Below are 22,317 nucleotides of genomic sequence, written 5' to 3' on the forward strand. Positions count from 1 at the left end.
AGTATCTTTTTCATGTTCTTGGGGTCTCTGTATTTCGGGTTTTCATCTGTGATATTAGCAATGTGTGTCATTCCTGTCCTGTCTTTGCTCATTTCACTGTAGGTTTGTCAACTTCAAACAACCAGCTCTTTAATCTGTTTCCTCATTTTCAGTTTCACTGACTTTTTGCTTTGGTCATATTACTTCTTTTCTATGTCAGCTTGACTATAATGTGATTGTTTTGGGTTCTTCTCTTATGATTTTAGTCTTAGGATAAGAACTTAAGTCACTTAATTGAGACTTTTGCCTTCTGTTGTATATGCAGAAGATGTGTACATTTGCCTCCACACTGGTTTAGCTATATTTCACAAATTTCAATATTATTTTTATTTTGAAGTCTATGTATTTATTTCCCTTTGGAATTTATGAAGACTGAGGCTATAGCTCAGTTGTAGAATAAATTCAATCTCTAGCACTAAAAACAAGCACACACACACACACACACACACAAAAAAAAAAAAAAAAAAAAAAAAAAACTGGGTCTTAGACTTCCTATATGATCTTGGAGAGTTAGAAGTGTACTGTTGAGATTTGTAGTATTTGGAGTGTCTATTTCCTGTTATCTTTCTGTTTTTGATCTCTGGCTTTCTTTCATTGCAGTCAGATAGTACACAGTATAATTTCAACTCCTTTATGTCTGTAGAGATTATCTCTAAGGTTAGAATGTGTCTTGATACATTTTTTTTAACTTGAAAATAATGCATTTCTGACAGTGGTGAGTGGAGTGTTCAGAAAATCCTACCTGGATGCTTTTGGTAGATATTTTCTTTTTTTTTTTTTAATTTTATTTTATATAACCAAGTCCATTTAAATGAAAACAAACATTTATACACAATATTTGGGAATTTGAGCATCGTTCTTTCCAAGCTACTTTCTGCTGGTAAGGGGCACTGTCATGGGGAATTTGAAGAAGATTCAGAAATCCTGGCTGTAGTCTGTAAGGCTGCTTTGTCCAGCTGTTTTGAATATAGGATCACCTGGTACTCTGTTTCAGGCGGTCTGGCATGATCAAACCACATTAGTCTGGAAGGAATCCACATCTTTTCATTTTCTGTGGAAACAAAAACAGAAATCCTTTTCCCCAGTAACTAGTCCTTGAACTTAAATTTTGGAGTCAAAGCATTTTTTTGATTTAATTTATTATTTTACATGTCGATCCCAGTTCCCTCTCCCTCCCTCCCACCCTCCCTTCTTCCCTCCCTCCTTTCCTTTTTCCCTCCCTTTTAACCTCTCTGCCCTCTCACATGCACTCTAAACACCCTCCCCTCCCATTCCCCCACCCCAATTCCATATGTAGGGGAATGCCATCCAGTTGGGGTCATGTAGATCTGACAGGTCATGTGAAGTAGGGACTAGGGCTTCTCTCCTGTCTCTAGATTAAGGCAGTTATCCCTCCATGGGGGATGTGTTCGCAAGGTACTTTTGTGCACCAGGGATACATCCTGGCTCCACTGTCTGAGGTCCCTTAGACTGCTCAGTCCTTCTGGCTGAGACCCATGTTCAGGGGGGGCCTGAGTCAGTCTGGTGGCCCGTTAGCTCCTCCTTGTTCAGGTAAGCTGTCTCTATGTATTTCTGCCACCTGGTCTTGTCCTCTCCATCTGCATCTGGGTTCTACTTCGACTCAGTGTTTATGTATGGGTGTTTGCTCCTGTTTCCATCAGGCATTAGTTGAAGGCTCCATGGATAAGTTAGTTGTTGATCTCACTCTCCGGGAAGGGCATTTATGATAGCCTTTCCACGGAAGCTGAGATTGTTAGTTGGGAGCAGTCTTGTAGTTCCCTCGACCTTTCTTTGTGTTCAATTTTATCTTCAAACCAATATTGGCTCCCTCTTTTATGTGCTCCCCCCCCCCCTCTCTCTCCCCTGTCTTCTATTCCTAACCAGGCTCAATCTTCCTGGTCACATGTGTTTTCCTTTCCTCCCCCTCGTTTTCTCCTACTTCTCTCTCCTTTTGCTGCACCCCCCCACCTCCCCTGAGCTCTGGGGAACTTGTCATTTCCCAGTTCTGTGAGGGACTTTATATGAATCTCTTAGAATACACCTTGTATCCTAGTTCCTCTGGTGGTGTGAATTATAGGTTGGTGATCCTTTGATCTAGGTCTAAAATCCATATATGAGTGAGTACATACTGTGTTCCTCTTTTTGTGACTGGGTTACCTCATACAGGATGGTTTCTTCAAGTGCCATCCACTTGAGTGCGAATTTCAAGATACCATTATTTTTTTTCTGCAGAGTAGTATTCCATTGTGTAGATGTGCCACATCTTCATTAACCATTCTTCAACTGAGGGGCATCTAGGTTGCTTCCAGGTTCTTGCTATTACAAATAGTGCTGCTATGAACATAGTTGAACAGATGTCTTTGTTGCATGGATGTGGATCCTTTGGGTATATGCCTAAGAGGGGGATTGCCGGGTCCTGTGGTAAACTAATTCCCATTTTCCTGAGGAACCACCATACTGATCTCCAAAATGGCTGTATGAGTTTGCATTCCTACCAACAGTGGTGGAGTGTACCCATTTCTCCACATCCTCTCCAACATGAGTCATCATTGGTGTTTTAGCCATTCTGGCAGGGAGTAAGATGGTATCTCAAAGTTGTTTTGATTTGCATTTCCCTGATAGCTAAGGATGTGGAGCATTTTCTTAAGTGTCTTTCAGCCTTTTTGATTTCCTCTATTGAGAATTCTTTCTTCAGTTCTGTACCCCATTTTTTAATAGGGTTATTTGGTGTTTTGGCTACCCTGGGTCTTTTGTTTTTCCATATAAAGTTGATTATTATCCTTTCAAGGTCAGTGAAGAATTGTGGTGGGATTTTAGTGGGGATTGCATTGAATCTGTAGATTGCTTTTGGCAAGATTGCCATTTTTACTAGTTTATCCTACCTATCCAAGAGCATGGGAGATCTTTCCATTTTCTGGTATCTTCTTTAATTTCTTTCTCTAGGTCTTTTACTTGTTTGGTAAGCGTTACACCAAGATACTTTATGTTGCTTGTGGCTATTGTATTGTGGCTGTGATTTCTTTCTCTGTCTCTTTGTCATCTGAAAAAAGTAGGGCTACTGATTTTTTTGAGTTTGTCTTGTATCCTGCTAGTTTACTGAAGGTGTTTATCAGCTATTGGAGTTCCCTGGTAGAGTTTTTGGGTCGCTTATGTAAACTATCATATCATCTGCAAATAGAGACAGTTTGACTTCTTCCTTTCCAATTTGGATCCCCTTGATCTCCTTTTGTTGTCTTATAGCATTAGCTAGAACTTCTAGTACAATATTGAAGAGCTATGGAGAGAGAGGGCAGCCTTGTCTTGTTCCTGATTTTAGAGGAATTGGCTTAAGTTTCTGTCCATTCAGTTTGATGTTGGCAGTTGATTTGCTGTATATTGCTATTATTATGTTTAGGTATGTTGCTGTTATCCCTGACCTCTCCAAGACCTTTATCATGAAAGGGTGTTGAACTTTGTCGAAGGCTTTTTCAGCATCTAGGAAGATAATCATATGGTTTTTCTTTTTCAGTTTGTTTATATGGTGGATCACGTTGATAGATTTTCATATGTTAAACCATCCCTGCATTCCAGGGATGAAGCCTACTTGGTCATGGTGGATGATTTCTCTGATGTATTCTTTGTTGAGTTTCTGATTTGTGGTCCTGTCTAGTATTGAGACTGGTATATAGAAGTCTCCCACTGTAAGTGTGTGAGGTTTTATATGAACTTTGAGTTTAGTAGCATTTCTTTTACGAATGTGGGTGCCTTTGTATTAGGGGCATAGATGTTCAGAACTGAGACTTTGTGTTGATGGATTTCTCCTATGATGAATACGAAATGACTGTCTTCATCTCTTTTGATTAATTTTGGTTTGAAGTCTAACTTGTTAGATATTAGGATAGCCACGCCTGCTTGCTTCTTGGTTCCATTTGATTGGAAAATCTTTTCCCAACCCTTTACCCTGAGGTAATGTCTATGTTTGAAGCTTAGATGTGTTTCTTGTATGCAGCAGAAGGATGGATTCTGTCTTCGTATCCATTCTGTTAGCCTGTGTCTTTTTATAGGTGAGTTAAGACCATTAATGTTGAGGGTGAGTAAGGACCATTGATTGTTGATGCTTGTTTGATTTAGGTTTGTTGTTGGCAGTGGTATTGTGAATACATTAGTACTTCTTTACCCTTGGTTTCTGGTGTAGTTGGATTATCTGTTGCCTACATTTTTGTGGGCGTAGTTACCTTCCTTGGGTTGGAGTTTTCCTTCTAATACTTTCTGTAGGGCTGGATTTGTAGATACGTATTGGGAAAATCTGGTTTTGTCATTAAATATCTTGTTTTCTCCATCTATAGTGATTGAGAGTTTTTCTGGATATAGTAGCCTAGGCTGGCATCCGTGTTCTCTTAATACATGTAGAACATCTATCCAGGATCTTCTGGTCTTGAGCGTTTCCATGGAGAAATCAGGTGTAATTTTGATAGGTCTGCCTTTATATGTTACCTGTCCTTTTTCCTTCGCTGCTCTTAATATTCTTTCTTTATTCTGTATGCTAGGTGTTTTGATTATTATATGTCAAGGGGTCTTTTTTCTTTGGTCCAGCCTATGGGTTCGGTATGCTTCTTGTACTTTCATGGGCATGTCCTTCTTCAGATTTGGAAAGTTTTCCTCGATGATTTTGTTGAATATGTTTTCGGTACCTTTGAGCTGGGCTTCCTCACCTTCCTCTATGCCTATTATTCTTAGGTTTGGCCTTTCCATGGTGTCCCACATTTCCTGGATGTTTTGTGTTAAGGATTTGTTGGATTTATGATTTTCTTTGGTCGATGAATCTATTTCTTCTAGTTTATCTTCTGCACCTGAGATTCTCTGTTCAATCTCTTGAATTCTGTTGGTTATGCTTTTTGCCCACTTTTTCTATTTCCAGCATTCCTTCGGTTTGTGTTGCCTTTATTTTCTCTATTTCAGTTTTCAAGTCTTGAACCATTTCCTTCACCTGCTTAATTGTTTTTTCTTGGCTTTCTGTACTTTCTTTGCTTTCCTTAAGGAATTTGTTCATTTCTTCCACTTTTTTGTTTGTTTTTTCCTCCATTTCTTTAAGGGATTTCTCACATCTTCTTTGAGGGCCTCTATCATTTTTATGACGGTAATTTTTAAGTCGTTCCCTTCTGCTTCCTCTGCTTTGTTGTTGTGTTCTCTTCTAGTTGGTGTAGATTCCCTAGATTCTGGTGGTGTCATGCTTGTCTTTCTGTTGTTAGGTGTTTTCTTGTATTGCTGTCTTCCCATAGCTTCTTCCAGTAGATGTTGGTGGGGTCTCCCCCTCTCTCTATGATACTTCCCCGGTGGGCTTATGTGGGTGAGAGATTCAATATCTGTATCTCTGGGTGATCCAAGCTCTCTAGGAGGTTTCTCCGCAGACAGGGATGGGGTCAGGGCTGAGAATCCAGTAGAAGATGCCACTAGCCAATGGCTGGCAGAAGAGGACAAAGGCTGAGCTGAAACTTGGGAAGTTTCTTCAGGATAGTCTGATCTCACTGGAAACTGGGATTCTCCAGCTGAGGCCTCTTTCTTTAGCAGAGGCCCTGCTTTGGGGGGGTCAAAGATCTTGCAGGCGGGAACTCAGAGTGGACCCGCAGAGAGAGGCGGATCTCTGGGATGGGCCCGGGACTCCAGCAGAGGACTGGAGGTAGGGTCAGAGACCAAGCAGGTGGAAATTACGGGTGGTCCCGCGTGGATAGGCAGGTCTCCTTTGTTCAGAGTTGCTCCAAGAAGTCTCCCAAGTAGGGTGGACTGTTGGCTCTACCCTCTGTCCCAGTGCACAACCAAAGCGGCAGGACAGTGGGCAGGGTAGGGCACAGGGTAGGGGGGCAGGCTCGTGGTGGGGATGGGTGGGGGTGTATCAGAGCTCCAAGGGTGCTCTCGATGGGGACAGGACACAGGAGCAGCAGGATCAGGGGCCAACCCCTTGGTAGATATTTTCACTGATGTAGTCTGTATACTTGCCAATCTGTCTAGTTGTTCATCATATTGTAGAGAAATGTGGAACTTGACACCTAAATCTAACTACAACTATGAATCTGTTTCCTTCTATTCAAATTTTGCTTGTCATTTTTCACACCTCTTCTGTTTGGTGAATACTGTTTTCTTGGTCCCTTAAATGCCCCTCTGCCTTTTTTCCTCCTATCATGTCTCACTATGTATCCCACTATGGCTTTGCATCCTCAGCTTCTGAGCGCTGGGAATACAGGTACATATCACACTGTAATGTCTTCCTTAATCACAACATGGCATGTTTCTCTTGTTCATGATGGTTTTCATTGCTCTGTGGTCTACTTAATTATATTAATATAACAATTTTTGCTTTCTTTAATATTTTCTTTCTTTTACCTTTAACATTTCTAGGTCATCAGAGGTGAAATGAGGGTTTTTATATAGATAGCATATAATTGGATCATGCTTTTAAAATGGGTACATATAGTTTTTTTTTATGTTTGATAGGACTATTAATATGCCAGGGCTTACAGATACCATTTTGAATTTTTTGTTTTGTTTTCTGTGTTTTTTGTTTATAGTTTATAATTTCTGTTTTCCTGTGGATTTTGTTAGCATTTTCTAGAGTTTCATTTTGGTTTATCTATAATGTTTTAAATATGCCTCTTATTTTAAAAGTTAGTCTTTTCTTTTATTATGCTTATGTGCGGGTATGTGCCTGTGAGTGCAGGTGCCTGGCAAGGCCAGAGGCACTAGACACCTTAAGAGCTGGAGTTGTAGGTGTGAGCCACCTGACATGGGTTCTGAGAACAAGACGCCAGTCCTCTAGCAGAGAAGTGCTCTTAGCTGCTCAGCCATCTCTCCAGCCCCAAATATATCTTTTTTCCAAGCACTTTTACTCTGCCACCGCAGGTATGACATATAAACATATCTTTTCACAGCCTACTGTTGTCATTTTATAGTTTAAGTAAAATATAGAAATATGTATATCCCCTTTCTCTTCACTTAGAATATAATGACCTTAGATATTTTTGTTAACATTTAGAACCAATCAAAAAGTATAATAATTTTTCCTGAAGGTGTCAGACACAATTTAGAAAAATCTTACAGCAGAAAACCTATGTATATTTTCCTGTATTTTTGTTTACTGCATTCTTCCATCTTCCAGATATTTAAATAAATCATTTTGAGTCCATCAAACATGCTCTGTGTCTTAGTGTTCTGTTCTTGTGAAGAGTCATCATATCCACGGCAGATAACAGAAGAAAGCATTTTTTTCCTTTTAAAAAATTTTATTATTTAACAACCTGATGACAGTTTCTTCTCCATCCTCTCCTTACACCCTTCCCCCACTTGTCATCTCCCCCCCCCCCATCCACACCTCCTCTGTCTCATTCAATTCTCTTCTGAAAAGGGCAGGCCTCCCATGGATATCAAGCAAACAAGGCATGTCAAGTTGCAGTAAGACTAGGCAACCTTCTGTTAAGGCTGGATGAGGCAACCTAGTAGGAGGAAAGAGTCAGAGACAACCCTTGCTCTGTTAGGAGCCCCACAAGACTAAGCTACAAAACTGCCAGCCCCAACTCCCTGGTTGTCAATTCAGTCTCTGTGATCCCCTGTGACCCCAAGTTAGTTGATTCTGTGGGTTTTCTTGTGGTTGTTTGACCCTAGAGAAGAAAGCATTTAATTAGCTTGCTTCCAGTTTCAGAGGATTAGTTAGTTCATTAACATCATGATGGAGAGTATGGTGGCAGGTAGGAGGCATAGTGCTGGAGAAGTAGCTGGGAGCTCTACATCCTGATCCATAAGCAGGGAGAAGGAGACAAGACGCTGAACCTACCATAACTTTTGAAACCTCAAAGCCACCTTGCTGGGTGTTGGTGGTGCATGCCTTTAATCCCTGCACTCAGTAGGCAGAGGCAGGTGGATTTCTGTGAGTTTGAGGCCAACCTGGTCTACAGAGTGAGTTCCAGGACAGGTTCCAAAGCAATAGAGAGAAACCCTGCCTCGAAATTACAAAAATAAAACAACAAACAAAAAAAAAAAAAATGAAAGAAAAAAAAAAAACTAAACAAAAACCACCTCTAGGGACACAGTGCCTCCAACAAGACCACAGACCTCCTAGTCCTTCTCAAATAAATTCAGGGGACTAAACATGAAAATATATAAACGTATAGGGCCAGTCTCATTCAAACCACCACACTGTGTAAGGGAATATGACCCTGAACTTCTGATCTTCCTGCTTCAAACTTCCAGGTAGGGAAATTATTGGCCTATGTTGCTATCTTTTTTTTCTTTCTTTCTTTCTTTCTTTCTTTTACAGAATGTCCTTCTGTGAGTCTTTTAAAACAAGTTTTCTGGACGAGTCCTCCCGCCCTTGTCCCTCACTTGCCCTTCACCCTTTATCCCCTTTCCTCTCCTCCCCGTGTGTGTGTGTGTGTGTGTGTGTGTGTGTGTGTGTGTGTGTGTGTGTGTTTGTGTGTTTTCCTCCCAGAAAGTGTCTTTCTGGGAGATGGTGGCAAAGGCATTTAATCCCAGCACTCAGAAGGCAGAGGCAGGCAAATCTCTGAGGCCAGCCTGGTCTACAGAAGTGAGTTCCAGGACAGTCAGGGCTACACAGAGAAACCCCATCTTGAAAAACAAAACAAGAGTTTTGGGGGAGGGATGGAGGGATAGGAGGCAGAGAAGAATGTTTTGATTTCATGTTCATTTCTGAAGGGCAAATTTCTTGCAAAAAAGACTGGGTATTTTCTTTTGTTTTATTTAAGCATTTGAAAAATACTGTGCCACTTGTTGCTGTCTTCCACTGTTTCAGATGAGAAATTCTTGTCATTTGAATTTCTATTCTCTGTAGGTGTATTATCATTTTTCTCTAGTAGTTTTCAATATTTTTACATAGTCAGAGCCTATGAATTGTCTGCATATATTTTTCTGAATTATCCAATTTTTTATTCACTTAGCTGAATCTGTAGATTCCTCTTTTATTACAATTTAGAACTGTCAGCTGTTATTTCTTCTAGTATTTCTATAGCCCTCCCCTTTGTGCCCATTTCAGGACTCAGTGGCGCGGTGCTAGGTCTTCTGTTGTAGTTTCACAGGCTCCTGAGTCCCTGTTCATGTTTCTCAGTTTTCTCAGATTGTTCTAATCACATCCTGCCTATTACTTTCTCTTTCAGTGCACTAATTATTCCCTCTTCCTTATTTTATCTGGTATGGAGCTCAGTCACAGCATTAAGTGTGAAGGTCTTTTATTATTTTTTAGTCTATGCATATGTGTGTATACATATAAGTTGGTGCAGGAAACCAAACAGGCTCTCTGCAAGAGTGGTGAACTCTCTTAGCTGCTTGGCCATCTCCCCAGCCCCTTCCTCTGCTGTTGGATTTCCAGTTCTAAAGCATCTACTTGCTTCTCCTTTACATATTTGATTTCTTTGCTGGGGGGTTTCTATCTTTTCCACTTGTCTCAAGAACTTTCTCAATTGCTTTGTCAAAGAATACATGTCAAATAATTCTGACATTTCTGTCATCACAATATCTTGTAGACCTATTCTTCATTTAGTCACAGATCTTCCTATCTCTTGGTTAAAATATGGGGTTTTTGGTCAAGACTGGACATTATTGCACTAATGTTATGATGTACTGTAAGTTTTATTTATACATTTTTTAAATGGGCTTCCTGTGATACTATTCTAGTAGGATACTGGGAAGGCCTCTTTTTTTACTATTTCATAAATCTACATTCTCCCCTTGGCCTCTGTTCACATTCCCAGATGTTAGGGCTTCTCATCACTGCTCTATGAAAGGAGAAATTCCATATCTACAATGATATGCTCTGTCTTTTTGGAAGTATAAGTTTAACTTGTCCATTTTTTCCTGGACACCAATAGACGATTGTTTCCTTCTTGTTTGTATATCTTTAAGTTCTAAATTTTCCTAAGTACAAATTATTTTGTAATAATAAAATATACTTCAAGATGTTTAAAACCCAAACCATGCAGTTGATATTTCATGTTTTCTGGCTATTTATTGTATTTCACAGCGCTAGTGGAGTTGGAAGGAGATGACTCCGATGTGTTACACTAATATCCTAGGTTGTTTCTCTGAGAAGCAGATCTGAGATGGAACTATGGGAAGGAGCTTCTGTAGGACCAATGTCTGTGAAGTGGAAGTTGGTGTCAATGCATTATTGCAGGGATCTCTGGGAAGGGGAGAGCCTCTGAGGTTAGTCTCCATGCGTTCTCAATGGCCACAGCTTCCTGCTCTTTATCTTCACTCCTTGGTGAAAGTTCTAAGAAGACTTGACTTTGAGTGGAGGCGTTCATGACAGATGAAGCAGTTCTCAGACTTAGTGGAGACTGATGGCTATCACTGAGCAGTACTTATCTGCCACCAACCCAAGTCCTTCACTGAAGAATTTCTGGGTGCTGTGCGCATCCTTGTGTCCACTCTGCATGGATATTTGTAATTGTCTTTCAGAGCATCACTTGTATCTCCTCACTTTATATAACCTACTGCAAGAGACAGGTAGCAGAAGGCCATGGATTAACTCCTCTCTTGATTGTTTCTCCTCACAATTACCATTGTGTCCTTTATAAAGTGCAAATCCAGTCAAGTCTTCTCAATTTATAATGGGTTTAGTGGCTTCCCATACATAGATCTCAAAGTTTTACATTGCCTGTTATCTGCTTCTTTGTCTCCCCAGCTTCTCTCTCCTCATTCTTACCTTGATAGGCATGATGGCTAGCCTTCAGTATCTTGTCTGTGCAGTGTTTTTATCATATGCCTCTTGCTTTAAGCATTCCATTCCATAGTTTGATACAATGGTACATGCTTAAAATCTCACTGCTGAAGAGACTGAGGTAAGACATTCATGACTTCCCATCCACCCTGAGCTCTATAACAAGTTCCTGACCAGTTTGGTTTACACAGTGAGAAACCACAAAAATAAATAAATAAATAAATAAATAAATAAATAAATAAATAAATAAATAAGACTCCACTACAACATTATAACAAGTAAGTGATCTTACTGTTCTTGGCAAAAGATTGTTATCTTTGCACTTGTGTGAGTGTGCACTGTGAGTTTGGAACACTGGTTGGTAATGAGCTGCCTGTTGCCTCACTGCACTTGCAACAGAATTGCTGCCATGGTGATAGATATCACTGCTAAGAATGTCAGCCTTTATCTAATGGGGCTTTGACTTGATACCCCAACTGATATCTCTGTCCAGAGGAAGAGACATGTTACTTTGAAATACATTGACATCTGTGCATGTTTCTTTTGATGACATATCAAGATAGGAAAGGAGGTGCGTAGAGGATATATTGCAGAACAGGCTATGGTGGGCAAGTCCCTGACTCCATTTCACTTTGGTAGCATGTGTGTTACTTGTGGTTCTGATTAGAATCCCTGCATACTGGATATAGTCATGTTAAAGCAGCCCCACCCAAAGGCAGGAGTGCCAAATGCCAGAGTAGGACAAGGAGAAGAGATGAAGTCAGGAAACTTAACTGTCGCTAAGACGGGGCTGTAAACTGATGATTTAGAACAGGCCCTCACTTTATCATCTCCCTTTTCCTGTACCCCACCCTCTCTTATTCCCCAATGGCTTCTCTAAGGGCCATACTTTAAAGTATTCCTCTCTGTACCCAATGATTGAAGGATCAACTCCAAAGCCATCTGGGGTTCCAGTTTCTGTTGACCTTTGAATGCTGAAAATAACAAGGTAGAATTTTTTTGGGAGCACTCCAGTGTAGCTACTAAAGGCTCCCTGTATTTACTGTAAAACCACCACTCCCCTTAGAATACCTTGTTTCTCTCTCTCTAGCTCCATAAACACTTTTATTTGTGTGTGTGTGTGTGTGTGTGTGTGTGTGTGTGTGTATGAGCCATTGGTTCTCAACCTTCCTAATGTTGTAACTTTTTAATACAGTTCATGTTGTAGTGATCTCCCCACCATAAAATTATTTTTGTTGCTACTTTATAACTGTAATTTTGCTACTGTTATGAATTGTAAATACCTGTGTTTTCTGATGGTCTTGGGTGACCCCTGTGATAAGATCATTTGAATCCCAAAGGGTTCATGGCTCATAGGTTGAGAAGTGCTGCTCTTGTACAAATGGGTGTCTTGCACCATGTAGTGCCCTCAGAGGTCAGAAGAGGGTGTTGGATCTGCTGGAACTTGAGTTACAGATGGCTGTGAGCTGCTATGTGAGTGCTGAGAATCAAACCCAGGTCCACTTCAAGAACAAATACTCTTAAAAGTAATTTCACCAGCCTCAACACATTTACTCTTTAGAGAAGGTCCCCAGGTTCCCCTGGAAACTCAACTTCTTCATGCAAACAAAATTATTTTGTGCAATTTTTCTCGAGTTCAACTTTTATCATATTTTGTTAACTATCTGATTTCATGTAGAATTATGAATTTATCATTTGTTTCAAAATTAAATGACAAGGCAATTCTGTAGTATATTTGAATTTTATAATTTCATATCTATATAATATATCATATCTAAACCTTTGGGCATACTTGTGTAGTATACATAATTTATATAGTTAATTAGTAGAATTATGCAGTATTCTGTTTCCTTTTCTGTCCCCCTTTTTTGTTTTGCGTGCTATGAATCGATCCCAGGACTTCACTTCATTCATGCTAGAATGCTAAAACTCTGAGCTACACTCCCAGGATCATCTCGTCCCTTATAAATATATTGAAATACTTTCCACGTTTCCAAATTATGGTCATTAATTTTTAATGTCTCTGAAATTTTTCATTTTATGTTTATGAAAGACATGTTTCCAGATAATGTGTTTTGTCATAAAGCCATCTTCTACGTATGCAAAGGGGATAAGCTTACATGGGCACATCCTCTTGCTTGAGTAATAGGCTATTTGCTTATGCCTCTCACATCATGCATTCCTCCCTTTAACTCTGTAAGTCGTCTCTATCCTGAATTTTGTGTTTCTGTTTTTCCAAATGCTTTCAGCAAATATACTCCTCCAGGAATTGTTTGTTCTTTTTTTTAATGTATTTTATTTTATGTATATGGGTATTTTGCCTGAATGTGTCTGTGTATCATGTGCATGCCTGGTGCCTGTGTAGGTCAGAAGTTACAGGTGGTTGGTGAGCTGCCATGTAGGTGCTGGGAACTGAACCCGAGTCTTCTGAAAGGGTATCCAGTGCTTTTAAATAGCTGGCCATCTCTCTGGCCTTTGTTCTTGTTTTCACAGTTCCACAAATGGAATCCCCTGAAATCATCTGAATTTCATTAGTCCATGTTATATAAAAATCATTCATGCCAGAATGAGTAGCTGCTGTTTGTTTTCACTGTCATAAAACAGGGCCCTGTAGCCATATATCACAGTTTATGAATTTCCCTGTTTGATGAATATCTGGGCTATATATGCCCAGGGTCATGTTATTACAGTGTGTTTTTCTGCAAGCATTTTTTTCTGGCTGGCTCCTGATAAGTATTTCTCTGAGTTTCTCCAGGGTGTGTATACATCAGAACTGTTAACACCTCCTAGACCAGAGGTTGTAAACTCCATTATGCCTTCACCCTAGGACTAGGTATATAGGTCGTTTTGTTCTTGATTTTCCTTTTCTTAGAACACACTTGTTATTCACTGTTTCTCTAAAGGGAAAGATGGTAAACATTTAAAACCTGGGGACACTAGAACCTATGTGCAGCAGATCAGATCTACCATTTTAACCTGACAACTGCGTAGACCACAATGACTATACCTGTGTTTCAATCACACATTATTCAGCGGCCAGGGAGATGACTCAGTCAATAAAGTGCTTACTGGACAAGTATGAAGACCTGAATTTGGATTCTCAGCAAACACATTAAAATCTAGGCTCTAAGACAGGAGGCCCCCTGAAGTTCATTGGCCAGCTAGTCTAGCAGAATAGATGAACTTCAGTTTCAGTGAGACGTGTGAAGGAAGATTGTGGAAGACACCAAACTTTAGCCTATACACACATGCACACACAAACTTGGTTCATTCTAATCAAAAATCCAGTGCTCTGTGTTAGGTCTCAGACCCAGGACAAATGGCTGGGGTACTTATTTAACATATCAAAGTGAGCCTGGCTCCCAGCATCTCTCAGTCCCTACCTGTTTCAGGGTATGGCTGGCATACCCCACCCCTTACCCTAAACTTCTCTAGCCCAGGGGCTGTCCATTCTTATATAATCCATCCATTTTGGTAACCTGGCAATTTTTTTTATACCCTTTACCCTGCTGGCCTCTTGGTCTCATGGCTGTCTCCTTCCCCCTCCCCATTCTCCTCACATGGTTCAGGTTTTAGTTACTTAGGGTTGGGTATGGAAGGTGATGCTTAGACTCAGGTATATCTTTTAGACAGGAATAGGGTATGGTTGGGAAAGATATGGTTTAGATGGAATATAGGTAGATTAGCCTATCTTCTTATAAATTATTGAGTAAAAGTGAGATAATAATATACAGCTTACACTGTTATATGTTCTTATTTGTGGTAACCCTTCCCAGAAGAATGGTATATTATTTTTTGTCATATTGTGTGAAATCTTTCCACTTATGATGTTTTATGCACATTATTCTTACCATATTCTACATATGTATACTTTTACTTATGTTCAAGATATTTCATATATTGATACAGTTTATGCACATTTATTCTTGCCATATTCTATGTATGGATACTTTTTCTTTATTCAAGACATTTTGTATATTGATATATTTGGGGATGTTTATCATGCTGCCCTTTATAATTCTACCTCTTGTCTAGACATTTCTACTCTACCTCTATTTTAGGGATTTACATATATATATATGTACATATATATATATGTACATATATATATGTACATAGTTATATTGTTTAGGTATTAATCCCTGATTTACTCAAGGAATTTTAATCAGTTTTTTTAAGCTAAGTTTCTGAGTATTGCAGATTGTCTTCACCCATGTTTCCTTTACCTATGAGATTAGTCAGACATAGATGCTTAATCTTTAATCACTTCATAGACATGCAGAACATGGCATTTAAATGTTTTAATATTAGTACTCCATTGACATGAGACAATATTGCTCCTGACAGCACCGTTCACTTTCCCGAAAATATGTTGGACACTGTTGTTACTCCTTCTGGAGTTCATCCTCGCTTCAGCTAATGGCCTCTTGGGCAAAGAACTACCCCCACCTTTGTAACGAGTACGGTTTTTCCGCCTGCCGCTGTTGGTACAATACTGTTGGCCCGGTTACTTGTTTTTTATCGGCTAGCTCTGCCTTAGTTATTAACCCATTTCTGTTGATCTATGTATTTTCACATGGCCTTCTCTTACCGGGGAGGCGGCTGGCGTCCAGCTCTCTCCAGACTCTCCATCTTGACTCCTCCTTACTACTTCCTATTTCCTCCTTGTCTCCTAGTCCCTTCTATCTTCCTTTCCTATTGGCCAACAGTGCTTTATTATTAACCAGTATGAGAAACATATACAGAATGACATCTCCCATCACACCTTGACCATTGGTTTGGACATGCGGTCCTATGTGCTTGCAGGAGACAAATATAGAAGACTACTGAACCTTGCCAAGTCAGAGTAAGACAGCCTTTCTACATCCCTGCTGCTGTTGTGATCTGTCAAGTACTCTTGGCCTTATCCAAAACTGGATGTACCAATGTTGCTGTGAGACCTTGGGTGATTGTCCAGGTAACCTGCTGTTTCTGTCCTCACTGCACCTTTTGGAAGTTGCCCATCTGCACTTCCTGTCTACCCTAGTGTCGTTATTTTCCTTCTCAGGTCTTGATGAGGTTGGAGATTAAACTATCACAACTATTATTCTCTCTTCCTAGTTAAATATATTAGGTACCAGACTTAAGTTTTCCAGCTTAGGACAACTCTATTGTAAACTCCATTATGCCTTCACCCTAGGACTAGGTATATAGGTCGTTTTGTTCTTGATTTTCCTTTTCTTAGAGCACACTTGTTATTCACTGTTTTGTATATAGTTTTGTATCAAGCCTAAATCTTTTCTTTAGACTAAAAGGGGAATTGTAGTGGGATATTCACTTTGTCTCCTGTGGCACTGACCACACCCATTGGAGGGTGGAGCCAGGGGCAGAAGTGACCTGTGGAACTAGGTCTGAAGAGGAGTGCAGGAATGCTCTCTTGCAAGCTGCATGGGGACAGGAGGACTTATGGAGGCATTCTTGGAAGCAGGAACCTGCTGGTGTTCACCTGTCTATGTTGTGAGTTATTTCTCCCTGAATAAACATCTGTTCGGCATAATTGTTTATCCACATCCTTATTAAACTGCGATATCATACATTTTCACATGTGGTACTGGAATCTTGATCAAAATCTGGGGAGGTCATAGGTCCTAGGGTAGAACCATGGCTAAATGCTCATGCTGCCAAATAGCCTTCTACATATTTATGTTCATATCTGTAGACCTGAGCTGCTTTCAACCTTGGTCAGAGAAGCTCCTTTGTATGGTGGGCAACAGTCATTTCAGGGATGTCCAGCTGGTTCAAATTCTCAGAACAAGAGTTCTGAGTGCTTCACCCTAAATAGGACATCTATACCAATCCACCACTAGGGCTCAAGGAGCATTGTGTATGGTGAACAGGGGAGAATGTAGGAGCTGGAAGATGAGGGATGCTATAAAATGCTGTCTTCTGGACATGGCATGGCTGTCACATTTGTAAACTCATGACATCTGTGGTTACCCATACATGATCGACACACCCAATCTAAGGCATAGGTGGGGTCTGTGAGCTCCAGGCCCTATGCCTTGTTGGGAAGCTATTGGCAGCTGACAGCTGCTTGGAGAGGGACAATTATTATTGTTGGAGGATATGGCCACTGATAGGCTTCTCATGCTCTGGGGGATGGCCCCATACCCAGGCAGATATGGGCAGCACTAACTAAACTTCCTAAATTATAAATATACATACATACATATATACATACATACATATGATGAAGTTGAGAGGGTGACCTGTTGGGAAAGATATGAGGTATGTTGAAAGAGATGGATGTTCAATTATTTCATTATGTATAGTAGAAAGTATAGTTCAAAAGAAAAATTAAAACATTATTTTAAAAAGTTCTTTTAAATGCATTTAATTTTACTGCTTATAAGAGAGTAAAGCAAATTTGTGTATCAATGAGATAAGTATAATGTTTTTACATAGAAATTAAATATTGGGCCTGGAGAGATGGCATAATGCTTAAACTTGCCCTGCTTGCAAATAACCTGTGTTCATACCCCAGCATTCCTATTGGGTAGCTTACAGCTGCCTGAAACTCCATTTAGGAGGATGTGATGCCTCTAGCCACCAAGCACGCCTGCACACATATGCACATACCCACACATAGACACATGATTTAAAATAATGAAAACAAATCTCTAAAACGTCATCTTAACTAGATATTTGATACTTCTGGATGTGGAACATTTTCAACATTTTTCAGACTTGACCAATATTTTGATTTTGTAATAACCATTGCTCATTGATACTTCACATGAATACATACTAAGACATGACAGAAATACGTCCAGGGTTATTTCAGAAATTGTGGGAAACTGGTCCTGATCTCAAGTCAAAATGCATTCAAAATCACACATGCTCACACAGTGCAGTCCAGAGATACTTATATGGTAAGGGGTGAGGGTGGGAAACGATGGAAAGGCTTTGTTTTCTCTAATTAAACCATTGTTTTTATGAGAGCAGAAAACTATTGTAAAAAGTCTTCATCTCCTAACTTACACTAACCTTTAATCAGACACCTTTGACTGGTGTGGCTTGGTATGATAGTGTGTACATTGTGGAGTGTGTTAGTTGTGTGTTCAGAGCCAAGTTTGCTTTGCCAAAGTCATCTCTCCTTCATTAATTCTGATTTTGAACTTTTTGTTTTTATAAATTGAGAAAACTTTAACTGTTGCCAGTGATATTTTTTGTTCGTTTGTTTGCCAGCCTGCATTTAGGATTTGCACCCACAGTTTAAGGAGGTTTGATTTAGATCATAGATTTCCCTATGCCAATTTCCTGGTAAGGCCACTGTATCTTCTTGCCCTGTCTTCCCTCAAATATGCACTAGACTGAATGCCTCTACCGACTAATAGCCTTTGGGAAGGAGGACAGAATGGATCCATGGGCTCTAATTAGCGAACCAAAGATATAAGGGCACTAATGCTTCAACCTTGGCTCATTTGGACCTCTGGGCAAGACGCTCTACCTCATCAGAGCAGTTAATGTCACAGAAGCCACTGTGAAGTCACTGCCAGGGTGTGCAACACAGAAATGCAAACAGGAGACAGGATTCTTTTCGAGTTATGTGACCTTTATTACTGGAATTGCCATCAAGGAAGCTGGAATGAGCTCACCAGCACTGCTTTCCTGAGCCCTGGTCTCTGGCGCAGCTTCCCACTCTGGATCTTACTAAATGGATTTGGTTTCAAAGATGATCCTCTCCGTTGTCTCAGTTACAGTGCCGCTGAACTCTAACTCCTTGCCTTTCTCCATCTTTGTCTCTATGTTGTGCTTCTCCACTGTCTTTGTCACAATGTCTACCCCTCCTCTATCACGTGAGGTGGGCCCTAGTTTTGAAGTAGGCCTTATTATGAAGCTCCTCAAAAAGGAGCTAATCTTACTGGATTTCTTACTCACAGACCCCGAGCTAGGTGTAGATCGGCTCTTGCTGGGTTTCTGAGCAGTCCTGGACTCACTCTTGTGAGAAGAGCCATGTCTCTTGCCCCTTAAACTGCTGTACCTTTTTTCTTTTTTGTCTTCTCTTGTTTTCCCATGGCCAGATACAGACCGGTGGGAAGATGATTTCCGGGTCTTGTCCTTGCCTGAGCTTCGGTGACTTGCCCCCGACCTGTGGTGATGGGAACTTTTCCTGCTGGAATTTCTGTCCTTCTTTTCTCGCCTCTCCTGTTTTTCCTTCTGGGCCTCAGAGCCAGTGTGAGAAACCTTCTGGCTTCCATCCCTTTCACACATGTAGCCTTCACTCTGCAAGGTTGACACGAGTGGGGCTTCAGGTTTGTCTGCAGCAGGCTCCTTGGTCGTCATGGTGCCCGCAAATGCCACACTTAGGCTGCTGTCTGCAGTGGCACTGGCAGCACCCCCGGCAGAAATGGACTCCGAGGAGGAGCTGGCAGCTCCTGCCAAGACCACATCTATATCTTCCGAGGATATGTTAGCAACAGCTGCCAGGGCCTTGCTGGATCCATTTCCTCCCAAATCTTTGCTGGCTGTTCCTGCCAGGGCTGTGATTATCTGGCATGAGCCTGGAGACTTGGTTGTTGCCATGCTTACAGCACCTGAGGGAGAGCCTGTAGCTGCCCCCACTTTTGCCACACCTGCTGAGGGGCTTGTTGTTACTCCTGCAGCCACTGTGCCACCTGCTGCCCCTGCTGCTACCCCTTTGGCAGATCCTTGACTACCAACGGCTGTAGAAGCTGCAATAGCTGGTTGTGTTCCCTCTCCTCCTGCAAATGCAGCAGAGGTGGTTCCTGACACATCTCGAAGCCTTTGAAGCCCGGAATCCTGATCCCCTTCTCCGTGGATATCTGAGCCCTGTGCCAAGGGGAGTATAAACAGTGAGATAGAGATGATGGAGAGGCCAGAATGCTCAGGTCCTCTCTCACCTCAGAGCTTAGTAACCCAGGGGCTTCTTATTGAAACCATCCCATCTGAATTCCCATTTATTAGAAGATCCCTCCCATTGCACTTCAGTCCATGGCCACTCAGTTGCACCTCAGCAATTCTAGGGCAAAAGGAAGCACTGTTATAGAATGTATTTTCCACATTTGTGTTTGTCTTTGCTAGGCACATTTCTACAAATGGAATTGTTGGGTTAGGGATACGTTAGACATGTTGATGGCCTTGAAACCGGTTGTGCAAGTACACACATGGGGATTGTGCTTATTTAAACAAAATCACATAATAGGCACAGGGTGACAGATCATGGCTCAAGGGAAGGAAGTTAAAAAGTGTTCTAGACTAAAAAGCTGATCTCAGAAATAGATTAGTGGGCACTAGGACCTGAGAGGGTTATTGAGGAGCAGGAATGTACAGAATATGGCTAATAGATACAGTTAGATAAGAGGAGTAACTTCCGATGCCTTATGTTCCTGAAGGATAATTATGATTGACAACCATTAATCTGATCTCAATAATGAGTAGAGAGGATTTTCCATATTCCTATCACAAAGAAATGATCAGTATCTAGGGTGATAGACATACCAACCACCAAAGTTTGATCACTAAATATTAAATATAAGTATCAATATGTCACAGTATACCATATTAATATATATAATCAATATATTTCAGTCAAAATGTAAAATGTAATTTTGTCAGGTGTGGTAGCACCTGCCAGCAATCTCGATGCTTGAGAGGCTGAGGCAATTCGAGGCCGGCCTGAGCTACATAGTAGGTTGAGTTCCAAGGCCAGGCTGGGATACATCTTGAGACCTTGCATCCAAAAGAAGAGAGTATATATGTAATCTATTCCCTTCATGTTATATATTACACAATATTCCACAACATAGGAGGCTGAGTTGGTGTGTAAAGAGCTTAAGACCAAACCATCAGGAAGTTGTAAGGGTCACCTACAGTCTTGGATGTGAGGCAGAATGACCAACAGTTCATGCCCCTGACATTAAGCCCCATGAGACATTTCAGAGAAGCAGTTCAGCCTCCCAGAATATAATTAAGTCCCTAGTGCTGGCACAGGGCCCTTACAAATATAGCACATTTCCCAGGCGGGCCTCAGAAAGCACCTGCATGTCTGTGAGACCTGCTCTGAGATGCTCTCCAAAGCTCCCCACCCTGTCTGAGTCTTTAGAAACTTACCAGTAGGCTTTTGTCTTCCTCCGGGGTACATGTGTCACCGGTGTGAAGTGTTGGACTACTGCTGCAACTGTCTATCGGTGGCCTCAGGAGATAGACAAGCTTTTCCCAGTAGCAAAAGAGGTCTTCTCGTGCGTCAGAAGAGGGACACAGCTGCAGGTAAAACGTTCGGCCTGTGGCAAGCTTCAGGCGTAGCTGCTGTTTCTCACGGTCGTGAATGGAGATCTTGACAAACTTCAGAGGAAGCAGCCTGGTGAGCTCTAAAGTCTTCGAAGGCTTGCGGCCTCTCCCCTTGATGAACCGGGCCCGCCTGGCATGTTCTTCACAGACTTTAGCTGGTCGGGCCAGCAGCATGACATCAGGTAGTGGGAGAACCGGGCTGGTGGATGCAATGCACACAGTCACCATTCGGACGCGGTTGTGAACATCAATCACCTCTCCTTTTTTGCTAATCTGGATAAAGTCGCTCTCAAACATCGGTGCATACTTGAAAATATCATACTCTCCTCCCTTGTACAGTTGTCGCTGTAGGTTTCCCATGGAGGTGTTGAACACGCCCATGGATCGGTAGCTGTGGGCAGTGTAATAAGGTAACAAACATTCACTGCTCATGGTTCTCTTCATTCCAGGCATCACTGACAGCCACAAATCGTGTCCCCAAGAGAGGGAGGGAGTGAAGGCAATTGCCCATCTCCCAGCAAGGTTTCTGCCCACATCTCCTCATGTCTGCACAGTTATCCTCTGCTGTCCTTTGTGACCTGTCACCAGCACACACCCCTTTGTCCTGGCCTCCAAGCAGTCACCCCCCTCAAAGCTGGATCAGCAGCCTCTTCTTGACCCCAGCCACACCACCACCTTCATGGGGGACAGGTTGCACCCTGCCAGAGTGTATGTGTGGGTGTGCTGGACATTTTTAAAATTGGACTATAGGATGCTTGAGTTATAAGCCAATCTGCTTTTGTCAACATCCACATCTAGGATGTGTATCTCCAGTTCTATTGTTGGTCACATTACACTCCTCTAAGGGCCATCTTCCTGCAAATACATTTTTCCTTCAACCAAATGACTTCCTGGGGTATAATCCTAGTGGTGGAATGTAGTTTGCTAATGGCAGGACCCCATCTGGATTATGATTCACCAAGGTCTCCATGTGTAAAAGCACAATTTTGGCAGGCTCTCAAAGGTGGTTAAAGGAATGGTTCCCCGCTGCTCCTGTGACCTGTCAGGACCAGAGTTTTATCAATACAACTTTCTTGGCCATGTACTCATTTAGGGAAAGTTAATTTTTCAAAGCCATAAGTTACATCGAGGAAACCAAGGCTACAGATTATCTTGCCTGAGGTCAGAGTTCAGGGCTGGATTCTAAGCTAGTCTTGGAACTGCTGTGAGAATTTTCTCTGACAGGCTAGGAACTTGTAAGACTCCTGTTTTTTACACACAGCAAGGCTGGTGGTCAGCAGTGTGTGGGG

The 22,317-nt window shown here is 41.4% G+C and overlaps 1 protein-coding gene across 1 annotated transcript; it reads right to left on the bottom strand.

Annotated features, from left to right (window-relative positions):
* Positions 1-18,430: 18,430 nt before the first annotated feature.
* Garin3 (golgi associated RAB2B interactor family member 3) lies at positions 18,431-21,583 on the bottom strand. The gene is made up of 2 exons (XM_051180899.1): positions 20,852-21,583; positions 18,431-19,570 (listed from the first exon to the last, which is right to left on the bottom strand). The coding sequence occupies exons 1-2, from the start codon at positions 21,479-21,481 to the stop codon at positions 18,431-18,433; spliced, it is 1,770 nt and encodes a 589-aa protein (XP_051036856.1). The 5' UTR covers positions 21,482-21,583.
* Between the last annotated feature and the right edge of the window lie 734 nt (positions 21,584-22,317).

The sequence above is a fragment of the Phodopus roborovskii genome, unplaced genomic scaffold (assembly GCF_943737965.1).
Source record: "Phodopus roborovskii unplaced genomic scaffold, PHOROB, whole genome shotgun sequence".
NCBI lineage: Eukaryota > Metazoa > Chordata > Mammalia > Rodentia > Cricetidae > Phodopus > Phodopus roborovskii.

Coding starts and splice junctions, on each gene's coding strand:
- Garin3 (XM_051180899.1), bottom strand. CDS start 21,481: ATGCCTGGAATGAAGAGAACCATGAGCAGTGAATGTTTGTTACCTTAT. Junction 19,571..20,851: donor AGGAAGACAAAAGCCTACTG/GTAAGTTTCTAA, acceptor CCCTTGGCACAG/GGCTCAGATATCCACGGAGA.